This window comes from Perognathus longimembris, chromosome 3, assembly GCF_023159225.1.
Source record: "Perognathus longimembris pacificus isolate PPM17 chromosome 3, ASM2315922v1, whole genome shotgun sequence".
Classification (NCBI taxonomy): domain Eukaryota; kingdom Metazoa; phylum Chordata; class Mammalia; order Rodentia; family Heteromyidae; genus Perognathus; species Perognathus longimembris.
Genome location: NC_063163.1, coordinates 92,849,695 through 92,868,210, shown reverse-complemented (window position 1 = coordinate 92,868,210; position 18,516 = coordinate 92,849,695). Strand labels below are relative to the sequence as shown.

At 58.7% G+C, this 18,516-nt stretch overlaps 2 protein-coding genes across 13 annotated transcripts in view; one reads left to right on the top strand and one right to left on the bottom strand.

The window, feature by feature from the left end:
• Pisd (phosphatidylserine decarboxylase) overlaps positions 1–11,336 on the top strand; it is a 36,271-nt gene extending 24,935 nt beyond the window's left edge. Inside the window, exons 1-8 of one of the 7 annotated variants that reach the window (XM_048343350.1) lie at positions 2,551–2,807; positions 6,062–6,325; positions 7,775–7,940; positions 9,366–9,602; positions 9,775–9,913; positions 10,033–10,182; positions 10,319–10,479; positions 10,702–11,336. In XM_048343350.1, the coding sequence (XP_048199307.1) occupies positions 6,273–6,325; positions 7,775–7,940; positions 9,366–9,602; positions 9,775–9,913; positions 10,033–10,182; positions 10,319–10,479; positions 10,702–10,926 (1,131 nt within the window). In that variant the 5' untranslated portion in view covers positions 2,551–2,807; positions 6,062–6,272 and the 3' untranslated portion in view covers positions 10,927–11,336. The other 6 variants (XM_048343352.1, XM_048343351.1, XM_048343355.1 and 3 more) reach the window with 6 other exon arrangements.
• A 442-nt stretch (positions 11,337–11,778) lies between these two features.
• Sfi1 (SFI1 centrin binding protein) overlaps positions 11,779–18,516 on the bottom strand; it is a 63,756-nt gene continuing 57,018 nt past the window's right edge. For 4 of the 6 annotated variants that reach the window (XM_048343337.1, XM_048343336.1, XM_048343338.1 and 1 more), the window contains 12 exons: positions 17,171–17,267; positions 16,099–16,247; positions 15,749–15,823; positions 14,844–14,918; positions 14,570–14,746; positions 14,258–14,496; positions 13,817–13,921; positions 13,330–13,483; positions 12,799–12,931; positions 12,624–12,702; positions 12,024–12,135; positions 11,779–11,938 (listed from right to left, as the gene is read on the bottom strand). In XM_048343337.1, the coding sequence (XP_048199294.1) occupies positions 11,834–11,938; positions 12,024–12,135; positions 12,624–12,702; positions 12,799–12,931; positions 13,330–13,483; positions 13,817–13,921; positions 14,258–14,496; positions 14,570–14,746; positions 14,844–14,918; positions 15,749–15,823; positions 16,099–16,247; positions 17,171–17,267 (1,500 nt within the window). In that variant the 3' untranslated portion in view covers positions 11,779–11,833. Of the gene's footprint in view, positions 11,939–12,023; positions 12,197–12,623; positions 12,703–12,798; positions 12,932–13,329; positions 13,484–13,816; positions 13,922–14,257; positions 14,497–14,569; positions 14,747–14,843; positions 14,919–15,748; positions 15,824–16,098; positions 16,248–17,170; positions 17,268–18,516 lie in introns of all 6 variants that reach the window. The other 2 variants (XR_007210503.1, XM_048343340.1) reach the window with 2 other exon arrangements.

The following is an 18,516-nucleotide window of genomic DNA, read 5'->3' as shown; positions in this document are numbered from 1 at the left end:
ATAAATACCTTTGGCAATGCTGGATACCAGTGGTTCACACCTGTAATCTTAGCTACTTAGGAGGCTGAGATCTGAGGATCATAGTTCAAAGCCAGCCAGAGCAGGAAAGTCTGGGAGACTCATCTTCAGTAAACTGCTCAGAAAAAGCCTGAAGTGGTGCTGTGGCTCAAGTGGTAGAGCACCAGCCTTGAGCACCAAGAGGTTCAGGGACAGTGCCTGGGCCCTGAGTTAAAGCCCTAGGCAGGACCAACAAAACAACAACAACAAAACTTTCCCTTTGGCAAAGATGGAAAATTTTTTTCCAATGCCTAGGGACATTTGGATATTTATGACATCATTTATAGGCAAAATACACATACAAAATTATCAGTATAGGCAGTTGGCCACAAGAAGCACGTAAGAGACATATGTGTCTGCCTGGTCGTATACCATAGAGGGCTTATGAGCTGATGCTCCCTGTCCCCACTTGAAGGCTTAAAGTGGTTGGAAAGGCACACTGGTGGACACGCGCCTGTCTGCAAGGAGCATGTCAGAGTGCAGACTGTTCAGCCAAGGCAGTGTGTGCAGAAATGGGGATCCCAGCCAGCTTAGTTGGCAGGTGCTGTGGGCTTTGGGGGATTTGAATGGTCTTCTACTATCTTTCTATTGCTTTAATTTGGTGGGGCCAGGATTTTGTGTCAGCGTCTTTTTGTACTTAATTCCTTCTTACCCCATCTCTGTGTTATCTGTGTGGTGCTCTGAGGTGGGGAGGAGTCACAAGTGTGCAGAAGGTTGCAATTCGCCTGTGGTGTTGGCTGTGGGCATAGGTCAGGAGAGGCAGTCAAAACCTGAGGTCTCTGTGTGGCTGGGGCTGTATCTGCTTACCCTGCCTCTGTGTTCCCACAGATGCATTGTGGGAATGGAGTACAAAGGAAGCCCTTGAAAGAGTCTGCCCTGAGCTGGGCACTTGTCACATAGCACCTGCTTGGGCTGTGTCTGCACTGTGCTGTCTTGTGACCACTAGTTGCCTGTTATAAATATTGTTTTAGAAACTAATTCTTTGTGGTCAGAGTATTCTTGGAGCCCTGTAGGAAATGACCAAGCTCGCTGAGGTCACTTAACCAGCCACTGAGTTGGTGGCGTACAGATCAGATGTGAATGAGACTCTTTTTTGGTGGTGGTCCCTCATTTTCTTCCTGTTAGGCCTGTTCATTGCACCCCACACTGGCTCTTGAGCAGGCCTGCCGGACACACATGGGGTGGTCCAGTGACCCCACAGAGCGGGCTCTCCCATCCAGTGGGGCCGAGTTGTTACTGCGGGCTGGATGAGGGCCTCTCCTAGCTTCCCGTCTGTCATGTGCAGAACTGCAGATCCTGAGCACCACTGTGGAAAGCACTGCAGGTTAAAGTAGGGAGAAATGGAAGACAGACATTTCCTCCGAGCTGGAGGAATGCAAGGCAGTCTCTACCTAGTCTGGAATTCTGAGATTTCTTTTTTTTTCTTTTTTTGGCCAGTCCTGGGCCTTGGACTCAGGGCCTGAGCACTGTCCCTGGCTTCTTCCCGCCCAAGGCTAGCACTCTGCCACTTGAGCCACAGTGCCGCTTCTGGCCATTTTTTTCTGTATATGTGGTGCTGGGGAATCGAACCTAGGGCCTCGTGTATCCGAGGCAGGCACTCTTGCCACTAGGCTATATCCCCACCACCATTTCAAAGTATAAAGCCAGCCCTTCCTAGTTTCCTAATCTTTTAAAAGAACATCAAAAGGAGCCATGCTGGGAAGCTTATCTGCCTTTTTCAATTTATGTGCTGGTTTTAACTTGAGTCTGGCCCTTTTGATAGTTGTGGAAAACAATCTTCCCATCTCCTCTCTGTCTTCCTTTCCTCTCCTCAACAGGGGAGAAGCCCCGGGGTTTCCCAGGCCGCAGGGAGTGGGCCTCTACTTGGGTGCACCTCCCCTCTTGGGTCTGGGCATTTTATCCACGTGGTGCTGGGGGGGGAGGGTGGGGGCGCCTTCTTACCTCTGCGGGATTGGGGGGGGGGCGGGAACTCAGGACTTCCTTCCCATCCTGGCCCAGTGTCCGGGGTGAGAAAGGCCTGCTCGACCCGGCTTTCTGGCCAGTCCTCCGTTGGGTTTCTGCACGCAGGGCTGGGGGTGCTGGTGAGGCCCGTCACTCTGGATGCCAGCCAGAGGCTCACGGCTGGTCGGGTCCCGGTCCCAGCCCCAGTCTCCCTGCGGGTCAGAGAGGCCTTCTGAGGCCGGCCCCACCCTTCTCGTGAGGCTGGGCCCGCCCGCCTCTTCCCTCCTCCCAGCTGGTCCCTCCCCTTAAAGGGCCCCCAGGCTCCTGGGCCTGGGCTAGAGCTCCAAGGGAGCCGCTTAACAGTGGTCCCCAGCAGCCCCAGGGGCAGCCCGGGCTGCATGAGGAGCTGGGGCCCCAGGGCGACCCACTTACGGGTGAGGGAGTCCACCGAGCCACAGGTGACCTGCCGCGCCCTGGCTTCTCTGGGGATGCCCAGCCCTGCCTGGCAGCGGGAGGACGGCTCTGACCCGCCCGGTGGGAGTGCCTTCCAGCACTTTCGGAGCTGCTGGTTGGCTCCTTCAACGCTGGGAACCTTGGAACCCAAGAGACCTAAGGAACTTAACTTGACCAAGTTGAGGCCTTTTCCTCCCGCCCCCCGCCCCCCGGGGCGGTCACCGGCCAGCCGGCTGCTTGAGCTCACTTCCTCCCATCGCATCGCGTCTGGCGGGTGGGGCGCAGCCGGGAAGTGTCGCCTCTGCGGGTTCCTCTGCTGCCCCCGGGCAGGCCTGGCACCTGAGGCCGAGGGAGCGGTAAGCAGCCTGGGGGTCCTGCCTCGTTGCTGTGGGGCACTCCTTTTCTTTGGGACCTTGAGGAAGACCTGGCCTGTCTCTTTGTCCTGCTCAGTCCTCCTGGCTTGGAAATCCCCCTCAATGTCCAGCCCTTCTCTTCCCTTGCCCCATTCCTCACAGATGACTCTTTTGCCCTGGGAGAATCCATTTTCCTATCCTCTGCTTGTGAAAGTTTGTCCACTTTTAGACCTGGGCTGCAGGCCAGGAGGGGTCAGTCCCGTCCCCATCTCCCCCCCCCCACCCCCCCGCACGGCTGCCATGGGGCCTGGCCCCAGGTGAGCCAGGGCAGGAGTGTCCCAGCCTCCTGGGGTGGGCAAGTGAGTGGGAGTCAGACAGGGTCCCAGCAGTTGGCTCCTCACTGCCCCCCCTACCCCCCACCCAGCCCTAGGCTCCATCCCTGGACTGTTCCACTCTGAGCTCATAGAGTTCTGAGTCCCTTGTCCACTCTACCATCCAGCCTGCCTGCAGCTCTTCCATTCCTGGACTTCAGTTGGAATGTTCCATTTGGGGCGGGGGGGGTGGGGGTGGGGGTGGGGGTTGGTGGTGGTGCAGTGTGGGGCCCCTGAACAGCATTTCCTCACAGTCTCCCCCTGCCCCCTGGACCTCCAGGAGGTTCATCAAGCCTGGCTTCCTGTGTTCTCCTCCGGTCCTTTGGAGATGCTGCTAAGCCCTTTCTGACCTCTCAGAGCGTGTCTGCCTTGTGGGACAGGGAGGTGAGTTGGGGGGTGCTGGGTGAGAATAGGGCTTTGATGCAGAGGGGTTATGCTCTAGTTTCAAGGGAAGTTGACAGGACAGATTGCCTTTCCATTCTTCACCGAGGGGTGAAGAAGTAGGCCCAAAGAGTGTCTGTGACTTGCCACAGCCTTACCCAGTTCTCTAGGTGGGGCTGGTCGAGGCCGCCGGGATTTCCACAACCAGATGTGGCCCACCGCATGGACCTTGGAGTTCACAGGATGGCTTTCAGTCCCACGGGTGGGATACTGACCTCCACGGAGCCATCTTGACTTAGAAGGGAAAGGGCGAGTGCCCCTGCCTCAGCCAGGCCTCATATCACCTAACCAGAGCCCGAGCCGGGCTAGACGCTCTGACCTTGCTATGTAAGGCTCCGTGAGTGTGGCAGGTGAGGGCAGTTGGGGTTCTGGAGGGGGAGGCTGCCAGCACTGCTGGCCAGGAAGCCCCTCACAGGCCCCGCAGACCAACAGCCCATGCCCTGCTTAGGGCCAGATAAACGTTTCTGCTCCCTGGAGACTTCATAGTGCTCACAGGTGGTGCTCTGAGGAACTGGCACACCTAGTGTCTGGGGCTCATTTTAGAAGGGCTACAATGGTGATCAAAAGCCAAGAACCCCATCTGCCCCTGCCCTGTGGGGTGATGCAGGTTGGTGCTCCAGCCCCTCGAGGAGCTCCCCTGGAGCTTCCTCTGTGTAGGGTGCAGCACCTGGCTGCCCTGCCCTGCCGAACCATGAGGCCTCTGCGCCATGCCGCTGGCCAGTTGACTACCCTCGCAGGCCTTCAGTTTTCAGAAGGGCTCCAACCTGAAAAAGAGGCCTTGGCAGCCCATGGCGGTGCCCGGGAGAACAAAGAGTTAAGATTTCCACAGTAGGCTTGTGCCTTCCTGACAGTTTCAGAGCTGGTATTTCCTAGCCTAGCATCTCACGGGGTTAGGACTGTGAGGGAAACTTGGCAGGAGCAGAGGTTCCCAGGGTCCCCACCTCCCCTGCCATCCCGCAAGGCCATGCTCTGTCCCCAGGAGTCCTGGGTGTGAGCCAACAACTTTCCCAGCCCCCGAGGAGCCGGATCCCTGCTTACCCTTCCCCACTTGCACTGTGGGTCTGTTTCCTTGGCTTGCTGGAGGGTAAGCGTGAGGATGTGAGGAATGGTTGGAGTCTCTAAAGAAAGTTAATGTGACCAGCGGCGTCCCCAGGGCCCAGGCCTGGCCCTTGGGATGGGCTATGTTGATCTGGCACTGGCTTGGTGAGAAGGCTCCTGTAACAGCTGCTTGCTGGGTATGCCCAAGTGTGTATGTGTGTGTGTGGGGGGGGGTTCTGCCGGCTCACTCCCCAGTGAGCTGCCCTTGCCCTTCAGGAGAAGGGCCTGGCAAACCAGCATGATGGAGGGATCTGCTACCAGACCAGGCCTTGCCATTTCCTCAGTCAGGACAGAGATGCGCAGTCATGTCAAGACTCTAGTTACCTTGTCCTGGCTCCAGTGGGTGCCAGTTGTTCAGGCAGGCAGGTGCCTGCTGGACCCTCACCTCTGGCCGAAGTCGGCTTGTGTCACATGGGTGGAGGGATGTCTTGGGTTGAGGCTCTTGCTCTATCAGTGTGTTGGCCATGCTAGGCTAGTCCTTGCCTGGGTCTGTTTTCTGCCTTAGGGACAGACACCTGCTGCCTTCCAAGCCTGTGGTTGAGATTGAAGGCCAGGTGGGGTGAAGCCCACTCCTCCTGGGGAGGGTGACTGGTGCTGGGTTTGGATGGAACAACTGTGAGGTGTTTGCTCTTCTCTCCTAGTAATCTGTGTAATGGAGGCTGGGTCAGAGCTGGGTGGGGCCTACAGAGAGCCAGGGAGGGGCTGGGCCCAAGTGCCTTTCTGGAGCAAAGATGGGCAGCACTGTGCAGGACCTGGGCAGGAGTCCTGGCCCTTCCCCACCCCCTAGGCTGGTTTTCCGTGAAGCAGTCCAGGCACAGAGCTTCTGAGGCGGGGACTGGTCAGTCAGGAACTGGAGGCTCAGAGGCCTGGAGGAGAGGAGGCAGCCACTGCTGCCAGGAAGCCAAGGTCCACACACAAAGCCTTACCTGGGCAGGCTGCCCTCCTTCTCCCCCCATTGTTCAGCTGCTCCTTTGTAACCTGAATCCAAAATGGGTCAGGTCCCCAGGAGGGAGGGGCCGCCGGCCTGGAGCCCTGGAGCGCAGGGCTCATGTTCCCACCGTGCTCCTTCCCACCCAGGCTCCCTGAGCCCGGCAGCACCCAGAGGCTCTGGCCGTGCCTGGGCCTCCAGGGCCTCACCATGGCCAGTTGGATCATGCGCCGCCCTAGGGTCTCTCTCACCTGCTGTCCACCCAGCCACGCTGAGGGAAAGAGTGGATGAGCCCAGGATGGTAGGGACTAGGCCAAGCCTGGGGAACAAAGCAAGCCCCTGTGCTTGGCCTGTGTTGTCCCCGAGTGGTACCCAAGCAGGACGCCTGCGAAGGTAACCAGTGCCTCTGTTTGCAATAGCCCTGACTAACCCACGCTCCGCGAGCCTCGGCGAGAACCTGGAATTGGTGCCAGCAGCGCCCCTGGAGCCGTGACAGCGCAGGAGATCCTCCCGCAGGGGAAGGGGAGGCAGGAGGAAAAACAAAGGAGAGCGAGGAGAGAGGGAGAGCGAGTGAGCGAGCAAGCGAGTGAGCCAGCCAGCCTTGCGCCGCCCTCCCTGCGCCTGCCCACGATGTGTCAGTCAGAGGCACGGCGAGGACCAGAGCTCCAAGCAGCAGCGAAATGGTGAGATGCTGCCCGCCTCGTCCTAACCCTGCCGTGCCCCGCCACGACCTCAGGAAGGTCAGAGTTCATGTCCAGAGGCCCCGCAGCGGAGGCGGCAGTCGGGGGCCCAGGGGAGAGCCCCCGCGGCTGGAGGGGCCCAGCCAGGAGGGCCTGAGTAGGAGAGCTCGCTTCAGGTACCTGAGGTTGGGGGGCTAGGGGCAGGTGCAGCGGGAGAGGGAGCCTTGATCCCCCCTCCCCAGACCCCAGACCCCAGACCCCTGCCTCCTGTGCCTGCCTGGGGGAGGCTCTGCTCCCTTCTCTGCAGCCCTTCTGCAGGGAGTGGGGCTGGGAAAGCGGTGATTGTTGTTCTTAGATTAGACTGGGAGGGGGAGAGACAAAGCGGAGGGAGCCAGGCATCTGGTGGCCTGTGGAGGCACCTGCCTGGAGCCCAGTGCCTTCTCGCCATCACTGCTGGACCCGGCCTTTGTTCCCTGGCTGCCTCCGCACACCGGGAGGCGGATGTGGCTAACAGCGCAGTCGCATGGAGTGGCGTTGCAGATGAGGACTCGGAAGCTTGGGGACATTCTGAGTGGGTAGTGGCGTGGTCTTCTGAGGCTTCCACTGAGACTGTGGACCACGCATGTACAGGGGACTTGGCTGCCATCGGACCCCGGGGTTCCCGTGGAAAGGCCTCTGTGCTCGTGTGATGCCGAGTTTGTAAAGCTGGAGCAGTTGAGGCCCAGAGGCATGTGGGGACCAGCTGAGTGGGAGGACAGGGGCTGAGCTGGGGGACTCTCCCTCCTCCCCCCCCAAACCGGCAGTGGGTTTTAAGGAGCCTGGTCTGCTCTAGAGACCATGGGAGTGGGCAGAGCTGCATTCCTGGGGGGAGGGGGTATAGTGTGCATGCGTGCGTGTGCGACACACTTCCTTCCAGGTATTGTCTTTAACAGATGAGGCTGTGACGCCTGCAGCCACGCGTTCTGTGATGGGCAGGGGGACTCAGCATATGGTCACCAGGCCAACCTCAGGCCGCTGACTGCTGCCTAGTCTCCCCCGTACCTGTACAGGCAAGGCTGCCCAGGGCAGCCTTGCATGGGAAGCTGGGGTATACTGCAAGTGCTCCACTCTGCCTTCCCCCTTCTGGGCCCCTGCTGAGCCATGGCAGTGCTCCCAAGTTGCTCCTTCTGAGAGATGCCCGGGAATTGGGTTTGACCAAACCTCATCCATCTGCAGCCCCCATTCTTACCCAGCCAGCAGGAGAGAGAGACCGGACATGAATCAGCTGGCCAGGTGCCCAGCCCTTAACTCACCATGGGTTTGAGACCAGGGCACTGCAGTTCTGGGGCCTTGCCCTCCATTACAAGCAGGTTGCTGAGGGTGGGGTAAGAGTAGCAGAGGCCCAGGGAGTGTGCCTTGGCTTCCACCGAGACCCCAGCTCTGACCCCAGCCATGCTGGACCTGTGCCCACAGGTTGCACTTTCCTCAGCTGGCCCTGCGGCGGAGGCTGGGCCAGCTGAGCTGCATGTCCAGACCTGCCCTGAAACTCCGCTCCTGGCCCCTGACCATCCTCTACTACCTCCTGCCCTTCGGCGCCCTCCGGCCACTCAGCCGGGTGGGATGGAGGCCTGTGAGCAGGGTAAGTGTGCGCATGCTCAAGCACGGGGCACCAGAGACCTAAAGCCGAGCCCCGAGGGGGTCAGCATGGGAGGTTATTGGCCAGGGCTTGTATTGTGTTGCTCATAGCCGTGTGGCTCTGCCCACTGCCTCCTGGAGTCACTGGGCTCTGGTTCTGGGCAGTCAAGAAACCGTGTCTTCCATTCTGTTTGTGCAGAAGAGTTTAGAGGCAATTTTGAGAAGAATCCAAATTTCTGAAGCCAAAGGCTAGTGTGGAGAGGCAGAATCCAAGTGGGGGGACACGGGCTGGGAATGTGGCCTAGTGGCAAGAGTGCTCGCCTCGTATACATGAAGCCCTGGGTTCAATTCCTCAGCACCATATACACAGAAAATGGCCAGAAGTGGCGCTGTGGTTCAAGTGGTAGAGTGCTAGCCTTGAGCAAAAAGAAGCCAGGGACAGTGCTCAGGCTGAGTTCAAGACCCAGGACTGGCAAAAAGAAAGAGACCAAAGGGGGGGACACACTTGGGAGGTCACACAGGTGGCTGCCCCAGGTAGGGACTGGCTGGTGAAGCCCTGGGGGTTCTGTCATGCTCAGCCCCAAAGAGGAAGCTGACTTCTGGGCTCAATAGCCATCTGGGCACCAGAGGCGCACAGGGTACTAAGGTGCCCTGGACCTGAGAGCGGCCTCCAGCCTGGACCTAAGCAGAGCTTGGGGCCCCGTGGGAGCCCTGGGCTGTTTCAGGTGGCAAGGGGGCAGCCGGGGTGGTGGTGGTGTAAAAGCCATCAGATTCAGTACCTCTCAGAGGTGCGGGAGGTTGATGAGGTGACTTCACACTTGGGGCATTGGTGCTTGGTTGTGTTTGTGTACACAGCAGTGCTGGTGAGGCCTTCCCTGCAGTGGGCACCTAAAGTTTAGGAGGCTCTGGCTCCCCTCCCCAAGTGCTCCAGGCTGGGGGGGCAACCAGCACTCCAGGGCACCCCAAGTGCAGGCAGCTTCACGGGCCAGCTGAAACCCAGGGTACCTCTACAAGGCCTGTGTGGGGCCAGGCCCTGTGATGCTGGCTGACCCTTCAGGTCCTGTGGCAGAATGAGGTAGGTCTGTGTCTGAAATGCCCTCCTCACTTCTGGTGATAAGGACACCAGCCTGGAGGCCAGGCCAGTGCCCTGGGCCAAGGCGGCAAGCCCACCGGCACCGGCCAGCCTGTCTGTTCCTTTGTGAGAAGTGAGACAGGCGGCGGGAGCGAATTGTTCTTGGACTTAGCCATGAAGTAAGGAAAACAGCCTGATCCTTGGGCAGGCGCAGTCTGTCTGGTTCCTGCGAGAAAAGCCATATCACAAAGCCAGCCTGGGCCCTTTAGCTCCAGTGGCCTCTGGGGAGTCTCCCAGGGCAGGGGTGGGCTGTGAGCTGGGGCAGTGGGGCCAACTCAGCCTCCCCTATGACCATAGGTAGCCCTGTATAAGTCAGTGCCAACACGACTGCTGTCGCGGGCGTGGGGCCGCCTCAACCAGGTGGAGCTGCCGCACTGGCTGCGCAGGCCTGTCTACAGCCTGTACATCTGGACCTTCGGGGTGAACATGAAGGAGGCGGCTGTGGAGGACCTGCACCACTACCGCAACCTCAGCGAGTTCTTCCGGCGCAAGCTGAAGCCGCAGGCCCGGCCTGTCTGCGGCCTGCACAGCGTGGTGAGGCCTGCCTTCACTCCCCCGCCCCCCCCTTCTGCAGGAAGTGGCAGTTCTTGCTGGTTTGGGGAACCAGGCCCTCGCCCACAGCTCGTGTCCAGCGTGGGGCAGGGATGGGGGTGCTGCATGGGGGTGGGGCCCCCTCCCTGGCACTGAGCCTCTGCTGTGCCCGCAGATTAGCCCATCCGATGGGAAGATCCTTAACTTTGGACAGGTGAAGAACTGTGAGGTGGAGCAGGTCAAGGGGGTCACCTACTCCCTGGAGTCGTTCCTGGGCCCTCGCACCCACATGGAGGACCTGCCTTTCCACCCAGGTGGGTTGCCACACAGGCGGGGCCGGCATGACATTAGAGGGATCTCCGCTGCGGGCTTAGCCTGCTTTGCAGTTTATCTAAGTGCCCGGCACTCTTTTCTGCCTCCCCTCCCCATGCAGCCGCTCACTCGTGTGAGTCCTTCCGGAACCAGCTGGTCACTCGTGAAGGGAATGAGCTGTACCACTGTGTCATCTACTTGGCTCCTGGGGACTACCACTGCTTCCACTCACCCACCGACTGGACGGTCTCCCACCGCCGCCACTTCCCAGGTAGGCACGAGCCAGCCTGTGCCACAGTGGGCAGCAGAGCCCAAGGGTCTGCTTTGCATTTGGGGTGACAACAGGCCCCCCTGGAATGGATGTGCCAGGCTTGAGGCAAAGTGCACAAAGTGCGTTCTGTCCCCAGGCTCCCTAATGTCTGTGAACCCGGGCATGGCACGCTGGATTAAAGAGCTTTTCTGCCACAACGAGCGCGTGGTCCTGACGGGGGACTGGAAACACGGTTTCTTCTCCCTCACCGCCGTGGGCGCCACCAACGTGGGCTCCATTCGGATCTACTTTGACCGGGTGAGCAGAGCCTGGCTCCCGCTGGAGGCTCCAGGCTGAACTTCTTGGGTCCACCCTCTTGTCTGTGTCCAGCTGCATATGCTGTGTGTGTAGAGACTGCTGCTCCCACTGCCCTAGGCTGCCTTTTGGGGTGTCAGTCTATGACCCCAGTGCTGTCTTCTACCATTTTCCATGTTCCTTTTGGGCCCATGCCCTCTGACCTGAGTCTCCCCTGCTACCCAGGACCTGCACACCAATAGCCCGAGGTACAGCAAGGGCTCCTACAATGACTTCAGCTTCGTGACACATGCCAACAAGGAGGGCGTGCCCATGCGGAAGGGTGAGCACCTTGGCGAGTTCAACCTGGGGTCTACCATCGTGCTCATCTTTGAGGCGCCCAAGGACTTCAACTTCAGGCTAAAGGCGGGCCAGAAGATCCGTTTTGGGGAGGCGCTGGGCTCCCTCTAGGGTTCTTCCTGGCTGCAGCTGCTGAAGAGTCTTTCCGCGTAGAAGCTGGCGGTCTTTTAGAGGCGTCCCAGGCTCTGTGGGTGAGGGGGCATGGCAGGGCCATCCTGGTAGGACCTGAATGATCTGCTCCTGCCTGTGGAGGTTCTAGATTCCCCAGGCAGACAGAACCCCTGATGGGCCTGGGCCTCGCAGAGGCGGTACATGTGGGGCTGGCCTCACAAATCACTTTCTAACATTGTATAAAATGGAGACTCCATGTCTGAGTTGAGCTGGTGTTAGGGTATTATTTGATGGTGACAAGTGCTGACACAGCGTGGCTTTTCTGGTGCCCCTTCTTGCTTTGGCCTTATCCCGCGGCCTCCCTGCATCGTAGCAGCGTGAGGCATCTCCTTGGCATGGACTGCGGGCCCGCCCTCCCCACAGCAGACCCACCAGCCTTCATTTTCTCTTCCCCAGTTTGCCTCCCCCTGCTCATTAGGAAAGCAAAGTCTTTGTTCGCATGTGGCTGGATGTGTAGCCCCCACTCTGCTCGTGCCTTCTGAGGGTGGCAGCTAATGCGGTTCCCAGCCTGCCTGGCAGAAGGGGGTTGGGATGGAGTGGGAAGGGCAGATTAGGCTGTGCTGAGCCTTGGTGTGCTGAGGTCAGTGCCTAGAAAACCGGCCCCGGGTGATGGGTACTCAGGTCTAGGGAAGCCAAGTTGATCCTGGGGACGCTGTGAATTTCTCCTACAGGAGAAATCGAACTATTTCAACTGTATCAGTAGCACAGTATTTTGTATGAAAAGTGGGAGACTTCTGAACAGTAATTCATTTCATTTAACTACAAGACATTTTGAAATAAAAACAAAACACCTCATGTTAACGTTGCATTGTTATTGGATTTGTCCTGAGGTCCCTGCTGCACAGTGCTAGCACAGGGCCCTTCGAAGGGCCCGGATGCGGGCAATACAGGCCCCAATGGGCTGGCGCTGGACCTGGAGCTCCTCAGTTAGCTGCTGGATCTGCAGTTCCACCTGGTGGGGGGGGGTGAGGGGAGCCAAACTGAGAGGAAAGCACATGGGGTTGAGGCAGCCCTGGGGCTGGCCTGCGGCTGCTCACCTCCTCCAGTTCTCTCTGCACCTGCTGCTCTGCATCGAGGTCCTCTGGCCCTGGCTCCTCCTGGCACAGTTCCAACCAGCGACGCAGGCTGCCAGCCTGGCGCTGACAGGACCTGAAAGCGGGACACCTGTGCCTGCGGGGTCTTGGCAGAGCTTCAAGTGCGCCTGCTGTGGCTTGGGAAGCACACAGGCCGACTCTCATGCAAGGAGAACCATCACGTGTTCCTCTCCACTGCCACTTTCCTCAGCCAACAGCAGCCGGGTGGGCCCAAGTGAAAATGCCCTTCCCTCCTCTCTTTCCCCGTGCAGAGCTGGAGGGGGACCACTCTGGATCCCTCCAACATGAGGGGGCTGCATGCTGACCCCAGCTCACAGACAGCAGCTGTGGCCCAGTCACTGGGTGGCCTACACCAGGAGCCAGCTAGGAGTTTAGTCTTACTCTGCTCCATCATCCTCCATTGCAAGCAAAGCCTTGGGGGAAGGGGGGGGGCGGTGGCAACGGGAGGAGGGGAGCTGGGGACATGCGCAAGCAGCTTCCGTGCATGGGGCACAGGGTAGAAATGGAGACGAAACATGAGTGTGGACAGGTGCCAGGCCTCACCAGAGGTTCTGCTTGGTGGTCTGGTAATGCTGCAACTGCTGCTGGATCTCCTCCAGCTCGGCCTCGAGTTCTTCACAGCCTGGGGCGCAGAGGAGAAGGAACTTGACCTTGCCCTCCGGGACTGGGTTGAGTGGCAGCTGCAACATGCAGGAGCTCAAGACAAAGCCCAGCTCACCTGCAGCCTCTGGGCCATGTCCAGGCTCCGGGACCGCGAAGTCTCCAGGGAGGAGCAAATGGGAGTCAGAGCCATGAGCCAGGAATGGGGGTGTCTTGGGCTTAGTCCCAGGGGTCACGGGCTGTGCTGTTGCCTATCAAGGAAGTGTGGACAGCTCAGAGCAGGCACCGCGTGCCTGTCCCGTGGCCATCCCCACAAGCTGCCCTGCCACCTGCATGCCTTCAGTTGCCACAGCAGAATGCTGCCGCAAGCTTTTCCCTACTCTGAGCTCCAGCTTCCCCAGGAAAGTGGTCCGTCCAGGTACCTGTCATACCACACCTGCTGCCCTATCCCCTCTTCTAGAGAATGGACTTGCCCCTTCCATTACTACCGCTCATCACCGCCATTAGGCCCTAGCTTCCCTTACTCTTCATTACTGAGCACCCTTGGCTCTCAGCCCCTGGTCACCCCCAGCTAGGCATCTCGAGTGCAGGAGCCTTGGTGGGCTGGCCACAGCTGTGCCCTTGCTGAGTGAACATGACGGGGACTCACCCTGGCCGGTGTGCCCACTCCATGGGACAGGAAGGAGGACGGAGGTGGAAGCAGCTTCTCGGAGGCACTCACAGCCCCAGATAGGATGGGCCTTGTCAGGGAAAGGCCTGCTGGCAGAGCCGCGCCTGGGAGCTGCTCCTGAGGCTTCTCGGGCCTGAGCAGAGGGAAGGCAGGCAAGAGGTTGGTCGGGCTGGGGACGTGGCTTAGCCGTAGAGTGCTTGCCTTGCAAGCATGAAGCCCTGGGTTCAATTCCTCAGCACCACATATATAGAAAAAGCCAGAAGTGGCGCTGTGGCTCAAATGGTAGAGTGCTAGTCTTGAGCAAAAAGAAGCCAGGCACAGTGCTCAGGCCCTGAGTTCAAGTCCCAGGAATGGCAAACAACAACAACAAAAGGTCAGTCAGGCCACCGAACTAATGTGGACACTGGGACAGGAAGGAAGGGGCCACCTCCCCAGGCCACCAGATCACAACAGCTACCCAACCTACCCTGGCCCCCCAAGGGTGCCACACCCCAGGGGCCACTTTCCCTGCACAGGCTCCAGCAAGAAGTGTGGGCGTCGTGGCTGCTTCCTCGTGGAGCGGGCAGCATTCCTGGGAAAAACAGTGTTTGGGGATCACGGGGCTGCAGGGGGATCTGACCTTCAGAACCCAAACCCAGCAACTCTGCTAAACCATAAGCCTAGACACTCAGGGCAGCGCTGCTTACTTGGGGAGCCCCTAGTGCCCCACATGGGGAGTATGGGTATAGGGAATCCTAGTACAAAAAAGTCGCCCCCGCCCCCAGTGCTGGTGTGAGTGGGGAAGACTGGTGGGCTTGGGGCTGGGTGGGAGCTGGTCGGGATTGGTTCCTGAGCAGCTCAGCCGTTGGCAAGGCCATAACTGACCCGTTCTGCCCTCCCAGAGGGCCTTGCGGGGCGCAGTACTCACAGATCAGGGAGTGCCTGGACACCCGTGGCTCCATGAGGCTGAGGGGCGCACCGCCGCCTCGTGGCCTCCAGCGTGGCATCCCCGGCTCCAATGGCGATGTGCTCGGCAAGGGGGCCTTGGAAGGTAACTCTCCTGGAGGGGCTGGGGGCCGGGGGCCGGGATTCCCTGTCCTGGCCAAGCACCTTCTGTTTCCAAAGCTCGGCACAGCGGCGGACTGCACGGTCAAGACTGTGGGCTGCCTGCAACATGGTCAGCTTGGGCCCTGCCCTCCCTGCCCTGCCCACTCACCGCAAGAAGCGGCACAGGGCCTACCTCCATCTGCTGCCGGGCCTGGAGCTGCTGCCGGAGGGCCTTCATGCTGGCTGCAAAGCGCAGGAGTCTTGTAGCACCTTCCTGCAGGAGCTGCTGGTGATAGGCCTGCATGGCCCGCTCCAGTCGGGCCTTCTTCCTCCTCCTCTCCAGCACAAAGCCCAGCCACGCAGCCCACGCCTTCCGGAAGGGCAGCAGATGAGCCCTGCGCCTCAGGTTAAGGGTCCCTGGGGGGGATTCCCTCTCAGGAGGCAGGAACAGCCATACAAGCAGTTACCTTTGCCTGCAGTGACACGGCCCAGAACCACAGGGCCCGCGCTGTGCTCTGCTGCTCCTGCCTCCTGACCACCAGCTGTGGGCCAGAAAGACTGGGTTGCCGAAGTGTATGGAGGTGGGGGTGGGGGGGGTTGCTCCCAGTGTGTGGCTGGGGGGGGGGGGCAAGGTTGTATGTGCTCCCAGTGTGCAGCTGGGTGGGTGGGGGGGGCAGGAGGCTGGGCACGTGGAAGCCCATGAGGGCTCAGGGAGTTACCAGAACTGGTAGGGCTCCAGCAAGAAGAGCAAGAAGAAAGAACTTGAGGATTTTGTTGTCTAGGACATGTGTGACCCTTCCTGGTTTGTTGTTTTGAGGAGAGAAGTAATTCTCGAGTTTGAACTCGGGACCTTACGACTGCCAGGCAGGCATACTGCTGCTGAGCCACTTGTTATGTTGGTTATTTTGGAGACAAGGTCTCACATCCTGGCCTGGGCCATTTATCTTACCTGTTAGGCTTCCTAGAGTAGCTAAAGTAAAGGTGTGCGCTCCTGTGCCCAGTTCTTGACTGAGAAGGGCTCTTGGGAACTTTTGTTGGCCTAGGCTGGCCTTGAACCATGAGCCTTCCAAGTGGTCGGGATTACAGACATGACCCTCTAGTACCAGGCATTTTTGTCTTTTATCACCTCAGCAAAGACTTACATTTTCCATTGGCTTTTGGCGACTACTCTGAGGTGTGGGACATGGCGCTGTAGGAAGAGGAGGGAGCGGGAGGGTGCCCGAAAATGACTGGAGGGGCTGAGGGAGGGTGTGGGTGAAGGTTGATATTAAGTACCCCACTTGTCTAGGTGTGGACCCCAGGTGTGGGCTGAGGATGTCCACACAGCCTCTGAGCCTGCAAGGAGAGGAAATGGGAGGCGGTGGGTGCTCACCTGCTGTCTCCAGCGGCAGAAGCAGGCCCGGCTGAGTCTCTGGGCCAGGAAGCAGGAGCCCTGCCATTGTAGGTGCTGGGGAGAAAGCACCCCCAGGGGTCAAGAGCATCGCGTACACCCCCTGCCTCCCAGCCCGGTGTCCAATCTGGGGAGGCTTCAGGGTGAGGCCCTGTAGGATGCCAGGGGCTGGGCTAGGTGCAGATGGAGTGGCCCAGGCTTCCTGGAGCAATCTTCCCAGGGGCAGGCAGCAGAGAGGCTCCTCCAGCCTCCACTCAACCCAGAAAAGCACCGCCAGGCCCCCATGTGTGAGTTCTGTCTGGAGGCCCCTCCTGGGGGCCCACCTGCCTTACCCTCTTCCTGGCACACTGCCAGTGGTGCACCTTCCACTGCATCATGCCTGCCCGCAGCAGCTGCCGCCTGTGGTGCAGGGCCGCCCGCCCCAGCTGGACCATCTGCTGCCTGCGCACCTGCCAGCGCCCAAACCAAGTCCGCAGACAACCTAAGACACATGCCGGGCAAGCGGGGCTGGCCTTGGATTGAGGGGGACAGGATTGGCCGCTCTTGGCGGAGGCCAAGCCCCTGCCCACAGCTGCCACACACAGACTGGGTGACCCAGGGTCTGAGAGCAAGGAGCCAGAGCCGGAGAGCCGGCCCCCCCATGGGCAGGCAGGGACACAGCTGCTGCCCCAGAATTTCCTCCCAAGGATAGCCACACAGCAGGGAAAGGAGCTTTCCCTAAGCCGGTCTTTGAACATCGAAGGGCCAACAACACAATGAATCTGGGCTGACCTACAGGCAGCCCTGGAAGGCGCGAACCTCAACACAACCCCTGGCGGCACAGAATCAGAGCTGCCAGCTTGCTGCCTTGAACATAAGCTGCTTTGGAAATCAGTTGGGGACAGAAATTGATGGTGGACAGAGTTGAACAGTCCCTCCCCCACTCATCCTTCCTGGAAGCTGAGAATGTGAGCTGTAATGAGTGGAGATGATGTCATACCAGAGCAGATTGGATCTAATATGCCTGCTGTCCTTACAGAGAGACCCAGAAAAGATGCAAGAGGACTGAGTGGGTTGGGGGGTGCCGAGGATGGCGTACACTGGCAGCTGGGGGACAAGAGGAAGGCCTTTTCCTAGTGCTTAGGGATGAAACTCGGACCTTCTTTTTTTTGTCCAAAACCAGGACTTGAACTACCTGGTACCTAACACCCCCGCTCACTGGCTGGTACTCTACTACTTGAGCCATGCTTCCCATCCCAGGGTTGGTTCTTTTTGCTTTTCCAGCTCTTATTTTGGACTTACAGCTTCCAGCACTCAAAGAATAGTGTCCTGTTGTTTGAAGCCTTCCAGGCAAGCGACAGGGACCCAGCAGAGGACGAAGGTGCACAGGGCAGGCCACTCAACACTGCTACAGGGGGGACTCACCCCTCTCCAGCACCTTCTGGGCCTCCCTGAGGGCCACTGCCTCCTGCTGCCGGTAATGGATCTTCATAGACGCCACTTCCTGCCACCGGGCCAGGACCTATGGATGAGGACCTGCAATCACCGCCTGTCCCGCCTCTGCGTACATGCTGGCTGCTGCTCACCTAGTGACGCAGTGGTTTAAGTTTGGCTTTCACTCTTGCCCTAGGCTCTAGACTTTTTTTTTTTTTCCAGTTCTGGGGCTTGAACTCAGGGCCTGGGCGCTATCCCTGAGCGCTTTTTGTTCAAGGCTAGCACTCTACCACTTGAGCCACAGAGCCACCTCTGGTTTTCTGGTGGTTAATTGGAAAGAAGAGTCTCAAGGACTTTCCTGCCTGGGCTGGCTCAGATCTCAATCTCCTGAGCAGCTAGGATTACTGGCATGAGACACTGGTGCCCGGCTTACTTCCAGCCTTTTCTGTTTATGTGGTACTGAGGAATCGAACCTAGGGCTTTGTATATGCTAGAAAAACACTCTACCACTAAGCTACCTTCCCAGCCTCTGGACTTTTCTATATAGCACTTATGTTTCACACCATGGCACAGAGAAGTTGTTAAGCAGAACATATACAACATATATACTCCCTCATCAGAGATATACACAGGAAATCCAACAGCACACACTTTAAGAAGAAATCAAGTATGGGGAGGGTGCTTGCTTCAGTTTAAAAATTCCATCCACTCTTCCCAGCCCTGAAACCAAGCAGATCTCCATCCTCTCCTGGGGATTTTTGGGGAAAGGAGGTGCACCAGTTGCCTGACAAGAGGCTGTGGTCTCCAGATACAGCTGCTGCTTCCTCACACAAGTTTCTTGGGTGTCAAGACTGCCCTTCCCCCAGCCACCGGAGGCTTCCCACAGGTGAACTGCCTCACAGGGATCCTGGAAATCTGTTTTCTTCAAAAACACCTGGGGCCAAGGATGACCTCAGCCACCTGCTTCTGTTTAAAGCCCTTCCTTTCACATCTAAGGCTGGCCACCCTCTCCACTCAGTCAAGGGATTGGGGCGATGCTTTGGGTCATTTCCTATAAAAACTAAGGACCTTGTGTTCCTAGGATGCTCCATGCCTTCCTCTGCAGCCATGGGGCCTGCAGGAATCAGCATCCTGAGACGGGGCTGGGGTTCCTCTCAGTGGGAGTCATGCAGACAGAAGACACTAGCTCCAGGCTGGGGATGTGGCTTAGTGGTAGAGTGCTTGGCTAGCATGCAGGAAGCCCAGGGTTTGAGGCCTCAGTATCACACAAACAGAAAAGGCTGGAAGTGGTGCTGTGGCTCAAGTGGTAGAGCTCTAAACTTGAGCAAAAGAAGCTC